Genomic DNA, 19470 nt, shown 5'->3' with positions numbered 1-19470 from the left:
CTATTGGTCCCTGCAATTCTGACAGCAATACTATCTCGTTAGCGTGTCTTCCTGTCCTCCCTCCCTGTTGAACCCCTGACGACCACTCAAAAGGGCACTATTGAAACTATCAGGGCTAGTGAGTCCTGGAAAGCCGCTGATCGCATGCTTGACCATACATCGACCCTCCATGTGTCTCCTGCGACACTCAGCAAAGACACTAGTTCGTCCTGTTCATCGTGCTACGTGTGACTTTGGACCCTTTTGAGAATCCAGTATTTGTGTCAAGGCAAACAGCAAAGTCGGGCTGGTGCTGGCAACCCCATTTCTCTGTCTCTACTCTCTCTCTCTTTCTGCCTCTCTGTCTGTCTCCTCCAATCCCCTTCCACCCGTAGTCTCTAAATCGCCTGATACCCTGAAACGTGGTCAAGACTTGTCATCATCTTTCAAGCCCAGTCCACCCCAGAAATGGTACCACGTATTATATAAGAAAGGTGACCAGTCAGCTTACTGTCATTCGGTTGCTGCATTCTGCATCCTGCGTACTCAGCCCTCCGGTATGCACCACTGCAGCCAAGCGCCCAACTGATAATCTGCCAACGCGTCACACCGTCTACGCTTGATATCAGCCAAACGGCAATATTTCCCCTTACTGCCAAGAAAAAGAAACAGCGAATCCCTCGGGCCCCGTTATTAAAGAAGGCGATGTCACGCCGGGCCCTCTAGATCCTGTACCACTCAAAAGGGTACATTCCAAGTGCCGCCCCAACGGTAAGTCGGGATGATCTTCCGGAACAAGACGATACACAGCCAAGCTCCTCCTCCTCCACAAATGCGCAAGAGACGTCCTATACTGATCCGCCTCCTCAAGCAGATGTTGACCTCATCTCCGAGGCGGGAAGCCCTTCCATTCGGCTTCGTCGCCGATGTGCTCTTTCAGATCATCATCAATGGCGAGGTGAACACCATCTTGACGCTCTGCCGGTTGAACCGCGCCACATACGAGACCATCAAGATACTGGAGCCGCATATCTGTGGCTGGTTCATGCGCTTCCATGCAATGGAATTCGATCCCATTCTTACCCTTAACCCGTGGACGGGAGAGCAGAGTCCACTAACTGTGCACTCCCTCGTAAGGTTCTTCCAGCGTCACAACATCGCCAAGGACTTATCGCGACATATTGTACCGTCAGTGTGGGGACCTTTCTGCGATGACGGGAATCCAGAGATGAACTTTGAAGCGGAGTTACGCCTTGCCAACCGGTTAGAACGAGGGTTACACGTTCTCTTTCACATGGCCGACATTGCGCGTGACACCGAAAGGCTGAAGCCCAGCAGGAAGCCACTGGCCCCTGTTGTCAGTGGACGTCTCTTCGTGCTCGGCAAGATGTTGGACGAGTATGATGAGCTTCCCCAGCACAGGAAACAGTTGATGTCATTTGAAGAGTACACCAACCACGTCTATACGGTCCTAAAGTGGGGATATGTGGAGGCCGATATTGGCCGCAGGCGACTAGAGTTCCGAGGATGGCTTGACGAACAGACCGAGATCGATTTTCACGCGTCTCTGCGAATGTTGCGCGAGCTAATGGAGCGCATGCTTCTCCGCCACGGCCCCAAGGACTGGCATCGCGACGCCAAGAACGAATATAGCGTCATATCCTGGTTTCTCCTGAAACAACCGCCACGGTCACTGGCGAAGCTGTTCTTGAGTCCTCAGAACGACTGCTGCGATCTTGATGTGAAAGCTACTGATTGCGGTGTTAGGAAGTGCCATTTCTCAGACCCGCTCGACAACTACTGGAAAGCCTGGAAGAATGTGCCCGACCTAGGCTGCCAGGATTGTGACTGCAAGCGACGAGTCAGAAGTTGGAGCGTCAAGCCTGCACTCATTGATGCCCGAGGAAGAGAGTTTAATCGTGCTGCAGAGCGATACCTGAGGGAGATGTGGAGTCAGCGACACGTCGGTCTCCATCGTGCTTTTACCATGGGCGTTTTCACCACAGTTATTGGATGAGCTGGGATCATTCTGTCATATTACTCTTATCTGGATGAACTTGGAAGAAACAAGAATGTCATCATTATTTACTACAGAGTAAAACAAGAGACCCATCTAGACAGTCTAGATAGATCTTCGATATGGCTCCACGCCGCCTTCTTCACCGCCCGCAACCCCGGGCCTCCGTAGTAATCGGCTCCGGATCCTCTCAACCCAATCAACATCACTATCGTCGCTATTCCCAACCACCAAAGCATCTCTGGAAGCGTTGTTTGACCCATTGTAACTATCTCATGATCTTCCCCTAGCATATACCCAACTACCCAACAACCATGGACCACACAGACCCCTTCCTCCAAGTCCAAGCGTAAGTTTCTCTCCCCCTTATTGATCCATCCAATCTACAACCCATCAAGCCAGGTAGCTGACGTAGCACCAATCCAATGCCAACAGCGACGTCCTCTCAACCCTCCAATCCACACGACCTCTCTTCTCCTCCTATCTCCGCATTCGTTCCCTTGCCAAATCGCCCAATAACCCAGAGCTCCAACAAGCGCGCTCCGAGCTCGAGACAACCCTCACCGATCTAACCGCGGACCTCGACGATCTAGTCGAGAGTGTGCGTGCAATCGAGCAAGATCCATATCGATTCGGTCTAGAACTGGAAGAAGTCCAGCGCCGACGAATTCTCGTTAATGATGTCGGTGCCGAGGTCGAAAAGATGAGGGAGGAGTTGCAGAGGACAGTTACAGCTTCGAGTGGTGGGAAGGGCACGACTGGTGCGCTGCCGAACCCGGCTGACTTTGATAATGTCTTGTCGCCGTCGGCGGAGGATCAGGGAGATGATTACTATGCTGCGATGGAGCAGCAACGACAGATGGAGTTGATGCACGAACAAGATGAGCAGTTGGATGGGGTGTTTCGCACGGTGGGGAACCTGCGACAGCAGGCTGATGATATGGGGAGAGAGTTGGAGGAACAGGGGGTCATGATAGATGAAGTGGATACGTTGGCCGACCGGGTGGGCGGCAAGTTGCAGAATGGCATGTCAAGGCTGAAATACATCATACGGAAGAATGAGGGTAAGTGGTTACACTTTTGACATTTTTACATTGTGCCTTTTCGGAAGAAAAACGTTGGCTGATTATCAATTAGATACAATGTCATCCTTTTGCATTGCCGTCCTCATATTCGTTTTGGTCCTCCTCCTCATCCTGCTCATTGTTCTTTAAGACATGGAAACATATGGTTACAACTGCGTTATTCAAGACAAGACACGGTGATATCTTTAGACCTTGGTCTTCTTGCGGGGACGGTCGTTCTCGTCCTCCTCCTCGTCTCCTGAGATATCAAGCTCGCTGTCGTCAAAGTCGACCTCCTCGATGGCCTGATCCGTGACTGGAAGGAGGTCAGCTTGGATTTCTTGCGGGATATGGAAAGCACTCACCATAGTACTTCAGAGCGTTGGGCCAGAGGTCCTCAGCGATCGCAATAGCGAGCTCCTCACCACCAGGGAAGACCTCAATGTCATCGAACTCATCCTCAATGTCGTCATCCTCGTCATCATCCTCCTCATTCTCGCCCTCAACAGGCTCGCCCTTGAGAAGCTTCTCAAATTTCTCGTTGTCCTCCTTGGTCGCGGTCTCAGACTGCTCAGCAGTGACATCGCTGCCACGGTAGCCGAAGAAAGCGAAGAAGCTCATACCACCGGGGCCATCCTCAGGGAGCTCATCCTCATCATCACCCATCTCCTGGTCCTCAGCAGCCTCAATCTCATCCTTCTTCTCAAGGACCTTGGTGAACTCAGGCAGCTTCTTGCGGTCTCCGCCCTTCTTCTCCGCCTCAGCAAGGTCGCAAGCAGCGTCCAGCAGACCCTTGGTAGGATCCTGGTCCTTCTTCCAGTTGATGCGGACAGGCTCAGAGACCAGACCGTCCCAAGTGCGCTTGTGACCCTTGGGGGTAGTGATGACCTGCTTGCGCCAGTAGAAGGTCTTGACGAGCTTCTCGTTCTCAAAGTAAGGGTTCTCATCGCCGGTACGGAACTCAAAGGTCAAGCGGAAGCTGCGGGGCTCGCCCTGGCCCTTCTCATCGATTTCGAAACGCTCCACGGTCAGGTTCTTAAGAGTCGAAGCGAGAATCGTGGCATCGGTCATGGTGATGTATTCCTCGACCTCGGCGGGCGCATTGAGCATGACACGAGTCCAGAAGGTGTCGCGCAAATCCGGCTCGGCGATGACCTGGCTGCGCTTTTCGAACAGAGGACGAAGCAGGAGAGTAGACTGGCGCACTATATACCCATTAGTTAGATTAGATCCTATCGCCAAATAAACAATAACAACCAATCCAACAAACAAACCCCAAAGTTAAAAAAACCAAAAGATAAAAGAAATAGAAAAGAATAAAAGAACATACACTGCTCCACCTCCGCCCTAGCAAACTGCTCCTCAATCAAAGAAATCTTCTTCGCCGTCTCCTTGCTCACCTCGGGGCGCTGAATGCGCTCCAACAGCGACGTGTTAGCTTGTTGTTCCTCAGCAGACATGATGATGAGCTGTAATTTTTTCTCCAAGTGAATTTGATCCAAAAACAGAAAAGAGAGACGATTCAATGAATAGTTTTTTGTGTATCCCAAAAGTAAATGGGAAGTAAGTGGGTATATGTTATATATAGGTAGGAAGAAAAAAAAATTCTGATCGTTTCAAAAAAGTTTACTGGTTGGTTGGTTACTGCGCGTAGTAGTACTAAGGTAAGTAGTAACTATGGTCAGTCAGCGCGCGGGCGCGGGCGCGGCTGAGACGGGCGGAAGTTGCCTACCTACGTAGTTGGTTAATTTACTTAGCTCTCTCCTCCGTAATTAGTTAGTTCAGGGGAGAGGAGATTAGTAACTATGCTATGCTGTGCTGGTGCTTATGCTTTGCTAGCCGGCTAGGCTGGTTTTGGTAGGTTGCACGGGAAGGGAACCTCAGGGCTAGCTGTTAATTTAACTGAATTGGGTTAGTAGCTGCTTTGTAGTTAGTGGATTAGTAAGGGGTTATTGAATGATTCCGGAGAATAACTGACTAGTTATTCTACTAATCAGTTGGTTAAGTAAGTGCCATGGAAGGAAGGCTTATTAGCTAGTATCCAGTGGGAAAGAAGGATTGGAAGGATGGTGGGATGGTCCGTAAAGTAAGTCGTGAAGTTGCAGGCAGGCAGCATGTCATTTAATTCGAGTAATAGATGATGATAAGTAGGTAGCACGGAGGTCTCCGAATGCTGAGTGCGTTTCCCCTACGGAGTCATGGAGCAGTACTCCCCTCCCCCGCCAACGATAGGGAAAGACTGACTGACAAAGTGACCATCATATCAATAGTCGCAAACAATGTAAGACATTATACTACTCTTCTGTTTAACCAAGTCAGATGCTTACACTACTACTCACCCCATATTCTGCGATAACTTATCTTACACCATACATTATTAAATCTACCCACTGTAGTGGTAGCAAGTCAATAACGTTATCATCAACCCACACACTTACCTACCTACCTACCTATCTCCACAAGAAGAGAATGTTCCAGCCCACCTCTTTATCAAACTATAGTCTGACTAACCCACGCCACGACAGGGATCGCTTCGGGCGGGTTTTCCCCAGCAACTTTAAGCCCAGCAAGACTCGTTGCTTTTTCCGGGAGATCTGCTTATCGGTGGCGAAAAACAGGGCTGGGGGTGCGGGTTAGCTTCGTTCGGGGTATAGTTTAGTATGTAGTTTAATTCAAGGCGGGTTTGATGGTGCTGCTGCTTGTTGTGATTTATACTCCATGGATGGGAATTTCGAGATCGATCGAAGCTGTGATTTTTGCTGGCAATTCAAATTGCATCAGTCAAGTAAGGGGGTTAGTGACCGCAATGAAAACAACAAGTAGCATGTCTGGCGGACTGAGAATGAGCTTAGTCCATTCCAAATATTAGCTTTGCTATCTACCCAAGTCACCATGGGTCTTGAGTATCAATCCAGCCAGTCAATCAATCAATCAATAAATCACATCCCTTCATCAGGATACTCAAACAAACAAACAAACAGCCGCCGGTGCGATCATCACACCCGAGGGGAATAATCGGCAAACACATAAATGCAGATCACTTGAAATGCATAGTGAAGAAGTGAAAGAAAAAATAAAAAATGAGAAAAAGAAACAGAAACAGAAGGCGTAACAAATAGTCAAAATAAACTTTTGGCGGATTGGCCTCCAATCCGACATGTCCATCATCATGCCTGCAAAATTCGTAACGTGCGTTTCAACCAGCAACCCATTAATATAGAAACTTTTTTCCGCGGTGAGATGAGATGAGATGAAATGGGCCCCATCATGACAACCACTCCTGCGTCTTCGTCTTTCCCATTATGGTATAATTTTTCCGTCTCCCAAAGATAAGACCCAGGCCAGTTCGCCAGTAATGCATGAAATGAAAAAAACTCAGAAAAGAAAAGAAATTGAAAGGAAAACCAGAGAGCACTGAACGCAGCGGTGGGAGTGAGGGACAGGACAACCGGCCGGTTTCGGCTTGCGCTCAGACAATCGATGTAACCTCTTTATCGAGCCAATCGCGCCCATCGCTGAATCGACCTTGCGGCTGCCCTCCCCATCGCTCACCGAAGTGCAACACAGCACGTCAGATCGCGCCATCACAACATCCAGTCCAGCCCGTTCGCTTCCTCTTCCACGGGGAAGACCTCACGCGCGTATTCCTCCATGTCTCGCCAGCCCTGCCACAGGTGCCGGGCCTCATCCGTAACACGCAATGATATGACCCCTCCGGGACCCTGCATCATTCCCGCACCCGCACCTTTGCCATTGGCTGGGCCCAGGCCCTTCGGTGACCCGGCCGCAGGGCGGGAGAATTCGGGCTGCGGGAAGTAGGGTGCATCGCACTGTCCAAACACCACCTCAATGGCTTCCAATTGTTCCCGATAGCCGGGCGGGATGTTGACCTTGACTTCGACCTTGGGCACGCGAACGTAGCGGCATGGGCGACCGAGAGCGCGCGAAAATGCCGCACAGACCTGGTTCGGGGAGAGCGTCTCGAATGTGAGGGCGATCCTGCGGTAAATCAGCGATCAGCTATATGTCACCCTCCGATGAATGACCGGAAACCTACCGATGACCATTCCACTTCTTGGGCCCATCCTTGAAGATCTGCAGCAGCGCCGGTCCCACATCATGCTCAGCATCCAGCCAGGGGAGAGGAATATCCGGGTCGAAAGGTGCGTGCCACTCGAAGCTTCCGTCCTGCATCAGCTCCATCTGGAAGAGGGGGTATGGTAGACTCGTAAAGTTGTTGTTGTAGATTCCGGCGTAGACGAAAGTCGAGGGCAGACCGAGTTGACGAATGTAATTCTCCACGGTGAACTTGGGAGCCCAAAGGGGCACCGGAGGCCATGGTCCATGCACAGAGTGGTCGGGCATACTGCTGTAGACGTAGTGTTGAATGGTTCCTGCTCGCTTGGCGGCATCGGCCAAGGCGCGTCCGATCGCGACTTCGTCGCCAGACTGGGAGGTCGTGTTGATGAACGCAAGATTGGCCCCTTGGAACAGGGAGTCCATCAGCTCTGTGTTGCCTAGAAGGGGACCCTGGAAGAGAGTGACATTGGGCAGGGTTTGTAATTCCTCCGCGATGAGGCCCTTGAGCGAATGGATCTGAGCGCGAACATGGTGGCCCACTGCCGAAGCGACACGGATCAGAGACGCCGCCTGGCGACCCGTAGCGTTCACCACGGCAATGGTCTTTCTTTGTTGTGTCATGAGTTATAGTGGGAGGGGGGATGTAGTGTGAATGCGGGTGCAAGAGATAATTCTCCGCGGTAGGAGGAGGAGAATATAGTAGAGGGGGAGGTAGATTTAAAAAGTAAAAAAAGGTGAAGGAAAAAGTATGCGGGGTAAAAGTAAAGCAGGGGAGGAAAAGTGACCAGCGGACGAACACGAAGTACGTCTAAGTCGGGCAGTTCGAGCAGATCTGGAGTCGGGTCAGGTGGCCTCCCAGAATGGGAAATTGAGTCAATGCGAGACCGATTTATTGCCAACTAGTGATTTTGTGGAGGTGGAAGAGGCAGCAGGTGTGATCGTGTGTTGCAGATGTCGAGAGAATTTCTTGCGTAGTAGTACGAATACCAGTTGCTGTCCTAAACTGCTAGTGGTGGTACCTTGACGAATGGAACAGTGGGGTAGTAGACGGAGCAGTTGGCGGAGGCGCGCACGAGGGCCGGAGAGTTATATAGCTCAGTGGGATAAGATTGCCTGGGGAGACAGTTGATTTGACAATGCCGCAATCGAAGATTTCAATGGTGCAAGATGATGACCGGTCAGGCAGCTGTTGTTTGTTGCTGCTGTTGCTGTGGTTCAAAAGAAAGCGCGGGACACTAGTACTACTTGTACAAGAAAAAAAAAAGTGAATCCCACCACCGAAAAAAAAAAGATCGATGATGTTGGAGACAACGGCGGATGATGAGATATTAGGTGCTCCAACTTCAGACCGACACAGCCGGGCTGCTCGCCAAAAGCCAGGTTTTTGTTAGTTAATGCAAAGCAGCGCCTCCTCCGTTGCAGGCACGGATCTCCCTCGTCGAGAGGATAATATGAATAATAAGAATCACCGAATGCTCCAACGAGGCCGAACAAGTGGACACCCCCCAGAGCCGGTCTGGCGCACCAGGCAAGGAAATGACCTCACACAAACTGAAGTTTTTTCAGTCCGAATGCACCAAACATAAAATAATAAAAATAACAATAACACAGCAAAAGCAAAGATCAGTAATAATCTGTTAATTAATTTCGCTGCAGTTTAATCGGAATATGGCGAAATTGGCGGGAAAAATAAATAATAAAAATTCAACAAAAAAAAAGAGCCGTGGATCAGGTCTAGTGCTTGGTTCCGAGATTCGCACCCACAATGACCCTAATCAGCCCTGTTGGTCAGGGGAGACTGCACAAGCTTTATCAGATTGGGGGAGAGAGAGAATGGTGATGAAATACAATTAACGAAGGTGTCAAAGGGAAGATGCAGTGACTACGTAGGAGGTATGGCCTTATAAAAGGGACAAGCTGGTCTATGAACAGAAATAGAAACCTTCTCCCCCTTTCTAGGACAAGTCGGTGTGTTCGATGCCCACGTATCTAGGGGGGCCTGGAAGCGACGTTGTAGAGAAAGAAAGAAAGGGAAGTAACTGCGGTCTGTGTGCTGCGGCAACGGGGACCCGATGAGCCCACGACGACTATCGGCTGGTCTGGATTGGGATCGTCTGGGGTTGCATCTAATATGGGAGGATGGTACCCATGAGTGAATTTCTTGACTCCTCCCACAAGTCCCCGTCCGCTGGGAAAATCCTGGCCAGAAAAGCTGCCCCGGTCCCATGATGTGATGGGGAAAGCCTTCCGATGTGCTTTCCGAGGGGGTTTATATCGAGTAATGCGAAACAGTCATAGAATGGATGGCCATTTGATTGAAACGGTGTCAGGCGGAATTGCAAACTCTGGATGGCTGGCGCGATTCCAAGGTACTCGGTCCTCTGTTCCTGAGGGTGCGCTTCACTGAGTTTCTCTGCCATCTTTCCATTGCGTGGTTGGTCTTGCACCATTCGTTCCAAAGCCGGGGATGACAGGCCAGCTCGGCAGATGAGGCAACTAGAGCAGCAGCCCTGACAGGAAGACGGGACCTTGTTGGATGTTGCTAGAAGTGCCCACGATGTCCTCGATGTTGAAGTGACCATTGACCTTCTTTCCTTTACGTAACTCGGATGCAGTTCAGGGGTGGCTGGAAGGGGAGCTGAACGAACCAGCAAAATCCACCATCATCATCATGATACATAGAAGAACTAGTAGTATGGCATCACGAGGATGTCGTAATATGATTCCATCTGAGAATAGTGTCTATTGTAGGGCGCAATTTCAACCCATGGGACATCCTCTATATCGGAAGGTAGTATAGGTATGCGATGCACCTTCCAACATTAACGGTTCCAGCTAAACTAGTAGTAGAGAGAGATTCTTCATTATTGCTGAATTTGGGTAGCAAGAAAAAGCAAAGTGCATTCTATCAAAGAATGTCCGATCCCGGCAAGTCCCAGCCAATGACAGGTAAGCAGAGTGTGGGCGGGGGAATAGCGGCCTCCCACTGATCGACTTCGGGGGACAGCCACCGATTCTGAGGCAGACTTCTACTACAGTAGTCAAGACGTTATACTTCTACCTTTCTTTCCACTCACCTACAGTATCGGTTCTTGAATTTCTTTAATGTATCTATATCTCCGTTTTTATTCTCTTTCTTCCTATTTCTCTTTCTTCCGCCCTCATTGAACTATTTCTAATGTTATGAAGGAGAGCAAGTGATAATCCACATTAACTAGCGAAGAAGCCGCCGTCACAGCCGACTGACAAAGCCCGAGCAGCCCACGTTGCTCTCCAGACCCATCGGTCCAAATCCTTCTTACCGACCAATCCGTGCGCCGCAGCTTCTCACGCGTCTGCCAAGACCCGAGAGCGGTGTTCCTTCTGGGGCTCTTTTTGCGACGAAAGTGGTTCTCTACGGGCCTGTGGATGAAGTTTTTAGTCCTCAGTAGTATGAGAGGAAGTACCACTTGGACTCCTCCTTTTATATTCCTGACTCAGGTTTATCCTCCCACAAGGTCAGCAAGGGGAAAGCAAAGCTTTCATACCAAACAAGCAGACGGTACGACAACCGTGCGACAACACATCCGGGCCATGTCTGCAAGGGAGCAACCTTCATCTGATCAACACCTTATCTTTCCCTGGAACTACTACTAATTAGGAGAGAGCAGCAACCGCGTGGGTGAGAGCACAGACTTTGTCCAGGTCAATCTAGTAGAATTTAAGAAACATCAAGTTTAGCGGGATAGTATCTTATAGGAACCTAAGATTAGTTAGGAGCTCATCATCGTCATCAAGCCACCACCGCCTTTGAATTGATCATGTGCAACCCGGTCAGCTGCTCCGTCATACTTTTTTTTGTTAGCGGAGTAGCACTACTGTACGAAGTATACTACTGCTGCTGTTGTTAACAGCCAATAAATGTAGATATTTTATCCCGATGAGGAAGGTCCTTGGAGCCACCTATTTAGGTACCTGCTCACTAAGCTAGACTACTACTAGTATACTAGTAGTACTACTAAGTAATAACGCATCTCAACTGGGAAAAAAAAAAAATAAAATAAAATAAGAAAGTAAAACATCTCAGCAATGGCGCAATTCAAAGCGGGGTTGGCCATGGTCCATCGTCCTTTTCCCCTCCATCCATCCGACATGCATGACCCCGACCTGCATGCCCAGGGATCCTGCATGTTGGTCAGGTATCTCCGCGGGAAAGACTGCCTTTTTCTCGCTGTCTACATAGTAAATAGTAATTCAATAGTAGTTTGTTTTCTCATGGCAGTTATATTGGTGGTCATCATAACGTGACATTCCCCTCATTCTATCATCAAAGTATACTGTGAGGTGTACCAGGCAGCGTGTGAATGAAAGCTTTAGAATTATAACAAAACGCTCTTCCGTCTAAAAAAGAATCCACCAAAACGGCTCTAAACCATCACAGCTCCCTTTCCCTGTCTCTAAAAGAGAGTAGGGTAAAAAAAAAAAACGATTGCCATCTTCAAGGCGCCGATCCCGCCATCACTCGCTGCGCCATACGTCCTATAGAATCACTCGAGTCCTCCAGTTCCTCCATCTCGCGCTCACTCACCTCACGCGGCCCAATCCCCGCCAACCCCCAGACGCCAGGTCGGCGCCGGGCCAACAACTGCGCCGCCGTGCGTTCGTCAGAGTGCAGATGCGCTCCAGACTTGCGTAGCAGCAGCACGTGCTCCGAGAATCCTGCGTTGGCCGCCAGGAACAGCGGCGTCCGACCATTGCGGTTTCGCAAGTGCACGGAGCCACCCTGGAGAAGCAAGTATCGGAGAATCTCAACTGAGGGTGAAGTTGCTGCGAGGTGCTGTGGAGGTGACGTGGGTGTCAGTTTTTGTTCTTTCTTTTTGTATGTTTACAACTGGGGCATAAGGGTTGCCTTACGATAGGTGTGTTGCCCGAGTAGTCGGCGTCATTCAATAACCATTGGTGTTCTCGGGCCACAATCTCCTCCACGCGCTCAAGATCACCCTGCGCAATGGCGTATCCGAGCACCGTGAGGGACTGAACACGCTCAGGGAGCGCCCCGTCCGGATGGCGAAATACGGGCTGCGAGACCTCGGTCAATTCGCCGCGAAGAGATACGGACATTTTCTTCGCGACCCATTCTGGGGTGGAATCCGGAAGAGCGAGGAGATATGACATCTTGGTTAGTGCGGCTTCGGTGGTCAGATCGAGTCCGGCGACGACTCCCGCGCGCGAGAGACTCATGCCTGGGGCATAGACGGGGCTGACGCTTCCTGTCAGGCCTGGTTGACTGTGTCAGAAGAAACTCTGGGTTCGGAAAAATAGTTGCTCTTGCTTCACTTACACTGCGTGACGTTCACGATTACGATTCCTCGCTTGATAGCGGCGGCCAATACGTTGGTCATGGCATTGTCTTGACCGCTGGGTGCGTTACCGGCGCCAAACGTCTCCAACACTAAACCACGGAGCCCTTCGAGCTTCAGCACGGCGTCGACCATCTCCGGCTTGATACCAGGGAAGATACGAAGACACGCCACATGGGTGGTGTCGAGGTTGGTTTGGATACGGAAATGTTCCAGGCTCTTCGGTCGGTTGACCAGCTCCCAGTTCACGTTGGTCCGCATGGAGGTTGTCACCGCCAGCGGGGGGCAGTTCGGCGAGTCAAAGGCAGCGAAATCACTGGCTGCGACCTTGATCGACCGGTTGCCACGGAACAGTCGGTTGTTGAAATACAGACACACTTCGGGGATCATGAAATGGCCAGCCACAACCAGTGATCCGAGAAGATTATCGGTGGCATCATTCTGCAACTCCAGCATGGGCGCTTGCGCTCCAGTCAGGATGACGGGCTTTCCAAGGTTTTGCAACATGAAGCTGAGCGCCGAGCATGTGTATGCGAGACTGTCTGTTCCGTGGAGGACGACGAAGCCATCGAAAAGGGTGTAGTTTCGTTCAACAGTGTGAGCGATCTGAGCCCAACCTTTCGCATCGATAGAACTGCTATCGAGGAGCTCTTCGAACTCGAAGACAGTGTACCGCACCCGTCGCCCATAGGCAGTCGGTGGTGTGCGGAGAGTGGGATGTCCTTTGATCTCTCCGGCTGAGTTGACCACTACATCCATCATGCTCGGGTGCGAACCATCGTTGAAGGTCGGCACGCGGGCCAGACATTGCTCCTGGAATCCTCTGGCAGGAATGAAGCCTGATGGGGACTGTCGCATACAAATCGTACCACCGGTCATGATAATGAGGACCCGGGACTCGGGGATGAGATCGTCCGGCTGCTGCTCAGCCAGCTCGGGCAAGGGACCATTGACATCGAGAGCTGCCATGATGGAGAGCTGTGACGATGATATCTCTAATTCTATGGCGTAGACAAGGCGCAACAGAAACAAAAGAAGGTAGCGATGAAGTTGGCTGCGAAAGCAAGAATGCGGGGCCTCAGATCTCAGGCCGCTCAGATTCGCCGAAAGGGCCACAAACAGGGCTAGAAAGTATCTATCCAAGAAACGGCCTCCACAAAAAGAGTTTTTGGGGTCGTGGAGCTCACCACTCTGCGGTAGAAGCCCAGGACAGAATGGGGTCAAGTGGTGTTGAGAGTTGGGCACACAAAGATAAGGTTAGCAGTTTACCTGGCAAAACAACTACGTATGGACCAGCTTCAAGAACCAGGAGAAAACAGGGGACGTCCCATGATCCTCGCCCCTCTCATATGGAACTACATAAGACTAGACTAGACCTGGGATAATAGGCTACTTGAATTAAGAGTTGGAGACACCCAACCCACATTGTCTCCGATTCACGGCTGCCGCATTACGTACAGAGACTGCGTTGGTGGTGCCAAGAAGCCGCCCCAGCGCAGGATTTTCTTCGTCGGCCACACTCTCTTTTCGGGTGCGGTGGATTCCTCCGTCAACTTTAACCACCACCGCCTCCACTTCATGTTGGAGTAACTGTCTGGATCTGAGTCTGGGAGATCATTTCCCCTGGGGTTGATGGGAAGCAGTTATGATTATGGCAAACATTGTATATGATCGGAGTGGACTGAATGTAGGCACGCAGCACCACTTTACACGCTTCTCCCTTGCTAGAAATCTTCCTAATAACCATAGGTCTAGAGCATACGCTCGACATTTCGCAGAATATCTAGATAGTACAGCTTCAAGTAACAACCCCATCATGTTCCGTGTCCTCCAGACACGATCACTAGCATGTAAACAGCTCCCTCACGTAAGTCGAACTCTCTATGAGCGGCATCCTTTGCGGAGGTTTTCTATGCTGAATAGCAATGAATAGATCTTTCGCAGTCTTACTTCCTTGAATTCCTTGCATCTTGCTTACTCAACCAGAGCCATGCCACCTCCGCAATGGAACAATGAGGCCGTATACTGGCCTAAAGACGGTGTAGAGAACCTAGAGGGCTACTCTACGGGCGGATACCATCCGACATATATTAACGATGAATTTTCGAATGGCAGATACAGAGTTGTCCACAAACTAGGTTATGGTTCCTATTCGACTGTTTGGCTTGCTCACGATCGGAAAGAAAGTCGGTATGTCGCATTGAAGATCGTGACTGCAGATGTTTCGGAAAGAAGCGTCGAGTCAAAGATTCTACAGCATCTTCAAAGGGGTGGTGATCCTAACCACCCGGGCCGTAAATACATTTCTTCACTGCTTGATCAATTTTCCTTCAAAGGTCCAAACGGGCATCACATGTGTCTAGTGAGCGAGGTCGCTGGCTGCAGTGTTGCTGAATCCAAGGAGAATAGCCCCCGGTTTATGTTCTCCCTGGATATAGCTAGAGCAATTGCCGCTCAAGTTACTATGGGACTGGCCTATATGCATTCCCTTGGGGTAGGGCAGGGAGGTAACTAGTCAAGTCACTACCCATCGAGTCTTTACTGCCTTGCTCACACAATCCCAAAGATCTCCATGCTCGCAACATTCTTCTTCTCCAGCCTGTTGACTTTGATGCCTTGAGTATCGAAGATATCTATGAACAGTTTGGCAAACCTTTTTGAGGTCCATATCACAAGGATTGACAAGGCCCCCATCCAATCATGTGCGCCCGCGCACGCCATCATACCCATGAACCTGATCATCGTCCCAAGCGACCAGGTCGTAAATTGCAGAGTCAAAATTACTGACTTTGGCTCATCTTTCTTCTTTGGCAAAGAGCCACTGGAGTTACACACACCAACGGCTTTGCTTCCTCCCGAAGCATTCTTCCAGGACCCCATCACCCCATCCGCCGACATATGGACCCTTGGCTGTACGCTATACGATATCCTCGGCGAAAGGCCCCTCTTCGAAACCTGGGCAGATGATCCCGATGATGTGATTGGGGAAATGGTAAGTACACTAGGTAAGCTGCCAAAGAAATGGTGGCAACGCTGGGAAAAGAGACCTGAGTTTTTCCTTGAGAACGGCTCCTGGAACCCAAACTTTAAGAGGATCCAGACACCTGAATTTAGACCTTTGAACCAGCGACTCTGGCAGATGGGAAGAGGAGAGACTCCTCAAATTTGCGAACTTCAGAAGACGGAGATGGCTAGCTTCAAGAGGTTGCTGGAGGGGATGTTGGCTTATGAGCCGTTGGAGCGGGTTTCAGCGCGTGAGGCGATGGAGTCTGACTTCATGCTGAAATGGGCGCGTCCGGCACTGTTGAGGCTTTGGGGTTGAAATCATCAGCATTTAGTTTTGTGTGTGCCAATGGGATTGCGCGGGGCAAGGTCTGCCGTTAGCTAGGAGGCGATTATGGTTGTCCACGGATGGGGACGGTCTGATATTTTTGTACTATATACTAAATAGCTACTATTTCGTCGCATGACTGCGATGGTAGTATGAGGTGCTGTGGATAGAGAAGGTTTTGGTTGTCAGTGTCCTTACTGATATAATAATTCTTTTCTTTTTTTCTGATCAAAAGTGGTTGATATTACTATATCTATGGGTTCTATCCATGACATAACCTGCAATTGCTCATGGTACACCATCTTTATTGGAAAGTAAAAAAAAAGTACATGATGCGAATCATATGTATACTACAATAAGCCCCAGAAACACCTTACACCCGGCAAAAGGAATCAAAGCAGCCATCGAACCCCCACTAATCACTATCCAAAACAATAACCTCAGCCTCAGCATCCCCAACACTCTCCACACTCAGCACATCACCCGCATTCACCCCTGTGATGAACGCTCCATCACCCTCACTCAGAACCGCCTCGTCCCGATGATCCAACCGGATCTGGGCCTTGCCGTTCTTCGTCATGGGCAAATGCACATACACGTTCCTCTTCTTCTTGCGGCTAACCACGTCTTCGCCAGCACCAACAGTCCACTGGAACTTCTGCCCGGGTTCAATGATTCCCGCGCCCATCACAAAGTCTGCGTGAATCGGGATCGTGTCTGGGATCTTAGGGACGGCGGCTTCCTCGTCGGCAGGGGTTGCTTCGGGCCCGGCAGCCAGCGGGGAGAGGATCGGGACGAATGCTTTGCGCTTGGCGGCTTCGTCGAATGTGCGGGTGTGGTATTGGGGCTTGAGGCCATATTTCCAGGGCAGAGCCCAGATCTGGAGGAAGTGGACGGGCTTGTTGGATTCGTTTTGTTCGGAGTGTGCGATTCCTAAAGTGAGTTGTGTTAGTTCGGTCGGTTTATGAAGGCGGTAGAGAGTTCAGTGCAAACAACGTACCTGTTCCACCAGTGGTGAATTGAACGTCGCCACGCTTCATGCGGTAGAATTGCTTGCCCTGGGCGCCTTCCGCACCCTTTTTGATCATGCTATCGCGGTGCGTGAGCTCTCCGTTGAGGATGTAGCTGAAGATTTCGGCATCGCGGTGAGGGTGGGTTGGGAATCCATTACGAGCCGCTACACGGTCCTCATTGAGAACGCGCAGACTGCCAAAGTTGTTAAAGCGGTGGTCATAGTAACTGGCAAAACTGAAGGTGTGGAAGCTTTTGAGCCAGCCGCCGTGTTCGGCGTACCCGCGCTCACTGGAGCGACGGGCGACAATGGAAGCGTGGGCGAGAGGTTTGGACATAACGGAATTGGTGGGAAGAATTGACTTGATGAGGAGCAATATTAGAGGAACAAAGAATAAGAAGAGGTAGGATGGTGTTGCAATTTGCATTCTGAAGAAAGTATTTCGTCGCTTGTCTAGATCGCTGATCGACTTTATACTCCTGGCCGGCGATCCGGGATTGGCTCGGGCGGGGCGCGGATGGGTAAGTAAGCATGGGGTAAGACTGACTAAGGGGCCCAACCAGCAAATGCCAGCGCCGTCCATCCCGGTTGCAAATCACTGACTGAGCATTTACAAAGTAGGTAGGTAGCTTCCGTTTTTGCTAATAGTGGCTGAGCCTCACATTCCAACCGTTCCACCCTGCGCCGCTGGTGCTGAGCACGAGTCAGTCGGTCATTACATTTTCTTTGTTGATGATCGGTAAGATTTTATCACGTTGATTGTGATTGGCTGAAATGCCGGTGTGTCATGATGTCATAATCACTCTGGACAGTCAATCTCAAGAGAAAAGGGACAGGCTCCAGGGGTTGAGATTTGCTTATGGATCCTCCGTCTGGAATTTTCTCTCGCCTACCTTCCAGCTTCTACCGTCTTCGCGCTGCCAGAATGTCACGGTAGCCTCTCCTGTGTTCTCATCGGGCAATTCGACATGAACATCTGAGATGCGGCACAGAGAAGGCAGGATTGTAACTGAACTACCCGCTTCTGGCAGGCTGAGGAGATCCAAGCTTTTTCCAACTGTAAAGCTTGTGTCGATATTCGATTCTTCATATGCAACTACCTCCTCCGCAATTCTGGCAGTGAGGGCGCCATTCCATATGCCTTCACGGTGAGGTGCCAATCGAAGCAACCCGATCGCGTGTCGTCGGATCTGGGGAATCCGGCACTTAATTGCAGTGTAATATAATGGCTGGATGAAGCCAATGTCCATCGTAAATGCCATGCCCAGCGGGCAATTGAGAGATCCACTCATGGGAAAATCTGGATATGCGGTTCTGAGAGCTTGACACATGTCGATTGCCTCACGGATAATGGACATGAATCTGTCGGTTTGTAGGTCGAATGCCATGTCGTCGTCCCATGGAATGCAGGTCCTGACCATGATCGAGGCCATGGTATGGTACATCCCGAGTAACCTTGTAGCCAAGGTATTCTTTATCAAATCTTGAGCTGAAAATCCATCAAGTGACGATCTATAAACATCAAGCCATATTTCCAAGTCCTTTTCCAGGCGCCATTGAGACTCAAGATATTGCTCGTAGCCCCGAGTCGCGACACACATGCCCGTCTCGATGTGACGAACCAATTCCACCAGACACTGTGCTTTTGCTAAGAGAACATCCAGATATTGTCTTGCTTGTTCAATTGACTCAAATTTGTACGGTAAATGACGAGGTTGGATGTCATAGTCAAGGTTCGAGTATTTTGTCCCATGTCCAAGCAGAGCATAGTGCACTCCCAGTCTGCTAAAGGCCTCGATAACATCATCCTCATTTGTTTGCGACGAAGTCCTTATCATAATCTTTCCGGTCTTGGAGGTTCCGGAGAGTTTCTGAATCTCCTTCACCAGCTTCAGCCCGTGCTGTAGATGAGCATGACTCGTTCGGTATTGGCCTCGCATCAGTTCGAGAGTCACGAATACCATGCAAGTAATGAGGGCAACTATCACACTCTGCGGTCGTTGGCTGTGGCGTCTTATTTCAGCATGGAGACAGCCAATAGCTTTGTTGTAGTGTTGAAGAGTAAACTTCTCATGCTCGCTTAGCTGGCTCGCCATTGTAGTATCCTTGTCGCTCCTCTGAGCCCTATATTTATGCGTAGAAGCCAATGCCATAACAGCATGTCGCACTGCTGGCTCTTGAGAAAGTGCTTGAACAACTGTCCTGCCCCAGAACTGGGAAGAAAACACTCCACCGATCTTAAAAATAGTACATTCGATGAACCATTCCACGCATTTCTGTTCAGCACATGCGGCATGGGGAATTGGTACCGGTGCATTGTAACTAGACAGGAGGGGCTGGAAAACCCTCGGTGCGCCAGAATTACCGCCATAGGTGGTTTTCCTTCCCTCGCTCCAAATTCCATAGCCATCGCAAACGCGGCCGGTGGACACGCACCTCTTGCACGCCGGTCGACCCTCGTCGCATTTGACTCGACGAATTCTGTGTATAGAATAAGCACTATATCAGGTAGTGTAACAAGGCAGCCGCTTAACTCACTTGCATGTCCGACAGCCGGATTTGACTTTAGGCTTGCTCGCACGGCGCTTCTTCTCGGATTCCATTTCAGCGCTCAGCAACTGGTTCGACTGTTCGCGGGGTTGCCTTGG

At 50.3% G+C, this 19470-nt stretch overlaps 8 protein-coding genes across 8 annotated transcripts; 3 read left to right on the top strand and 5 right to left on the bottom strand.

Annotated features, from left to right (window-relative positions):
• Positions 1-760: 760 nt before the first annotated feature.
• AKAW2_40447A (uncharacterized protein) lies at positions 761-1996 on the top strand (the record flags this gene model as incomplete). The annotated part of the gene is made up of 1 exon (XM_041688776.1): positions 761-1996. The coding sequence occupies one exon, from the start codon at positions 761-763 to the stop codon at positions 1994-1996; it is 1236 nt and encodes a 411-aa protein (XP_041542527.1).
• Positions 1997-2310: 314 nt separating this feature from the next.
• AKAW2_40446A (SNARE domain protein) lies at positions 2311-3080 on the top strand (the record flags this gene model as incomplete). Its single annotated transcript, XM_041688775.1, has 2 exons — positions 2311-2345; positions 2432-3080. 2 exons carry the CDS (start codon positions 2311-2313, stop codon positions 3078-3080), a joined length of 684 nt encoding a protein of 227 aa, XP_041542526.1.
• Positions 3081-3266: 186 nt separating this feature from the next.
• AKAW2_40445S (histone chaperone napB) lies at positions 3267-4520 on the bottom strand (the record flags this gene model as incomplete). Its single annotated transcript, XM_041688774.1, has 3 exons — positions 3267-3376; positions 3426-4265; positions 4391-4520. The coding sequence occupies 3 exons, from the start codon at positions 4518-4520 to the stop codon at positions 3267-3269; spliced, it is 1080 nt and encodes a 359-aa protein (XP_041542525.1).
• A 2124-nt stretch (positions 4521-6644) lies between these two features.
• On the bottom strand, positions 6645-7761 carry AKAW2_40444S (NmrA family NAD(P)-binding protein; the record flags this gene model as incomplete). The annotated part of the gene is made up of 2 exons (XM_041688773.1): positions 6645-7059; positions 7118-7761. The coding sequence occupies 2 exons, from the start codon at positions 7759-7761 to the stop codon at positions 6645-6647; spliced, it is 1059 nt and encodes a 352-aa protein (XP_041542524.1).
• Positions 7762-11617: 3856 nt separating this feature from the next.
• Positions 11618-13448, bottom strand: AKAW2_40443S (putative lysophospholipase; the record flags this gene model as incomplete). The annotated part of the gene is made up of 3 exons (XM_041688772.1): positions 11618-11956; positions 12034-12398; positions 12461-13448. The coding sequence occupies 3 exons, from the start codon at positions 13446-13448 to the stop codon at positions 11618-11620; spliced, it is 1692 nt and encodes a 563-aa protein (XP_041542523.1).
• A 1666-nt stretch (positions 13449-15114) lies between these two features.
• Positions 15115-15801, top strand: AKAW2_40442A (uncharacterized protein; the record flags this gene model as incomplete). The annotated part of the gene is made up of 1 exon (XM_041688771.1): positions 15115-15801. One exon carries the CDS (start codon positions 15115-15117, stop codon positions 15799-15801), a length of 687 nt encoding a protein of 228 aa, XP_041542522.1.
• A 424-nt stretch (positions 15802-16225) lies between these two features.
• On the bottom strand, positions 16226-17405 carry AKAW2_40441S (pirin family protein; the record flags this gene model as incomplete). The annotated part of the gene is made up of 2 exons (XM_041688770.1): positions 16226-16743; positions 16811-17405. 2 exons carry the CDS (start codon positions 17403-17405, stop codon positions 16226-16228), a joined length of 1113 nt encoding a protein of 370 aa, XP_041542521.1.
• A 274-nt stretch (positions 17406-17679) lies between these two features.
• AKAW2_40440S (Zn(II)2Cys6 transcription factor) lies at positions 17680-19425 on the bottom strand (the record flags this gene model as incomplete). Its single annotated transcript, XM_041688769.1, has 2 exons — positions 17680-19303; positions 19361-19425. The coding sequence occupies 2 exons, from the start codon at positions 19423-19425 to the stop codon at positions 17680-17682; spliced, it is 1689 nt and encodes a 562-aa protein (XP_041542520.1).
• Positions 19426-19470: the final 45 nt, after the last annotated feature.

The sequence above is a fragment of the Aspergillus luchuensis genome, chromosome 4 (assembly GCF_016861625.1).
Source record: "Aspergillus luchuensis IFO 4308 DNA, chromosome 4, nearly complete sequence".
Lineage (NCBI taxonomy): Eukaryota > Fungi > Ascomycota > Eurotiomycetes > Eurotiales > Aspergillaceae > Aspergillus > Aspergillus luchuensis.
Note: the sequence above shows the minus strand (reverse complement) of the source record. Positions and strands in the feature narration are given on the sequence as shown.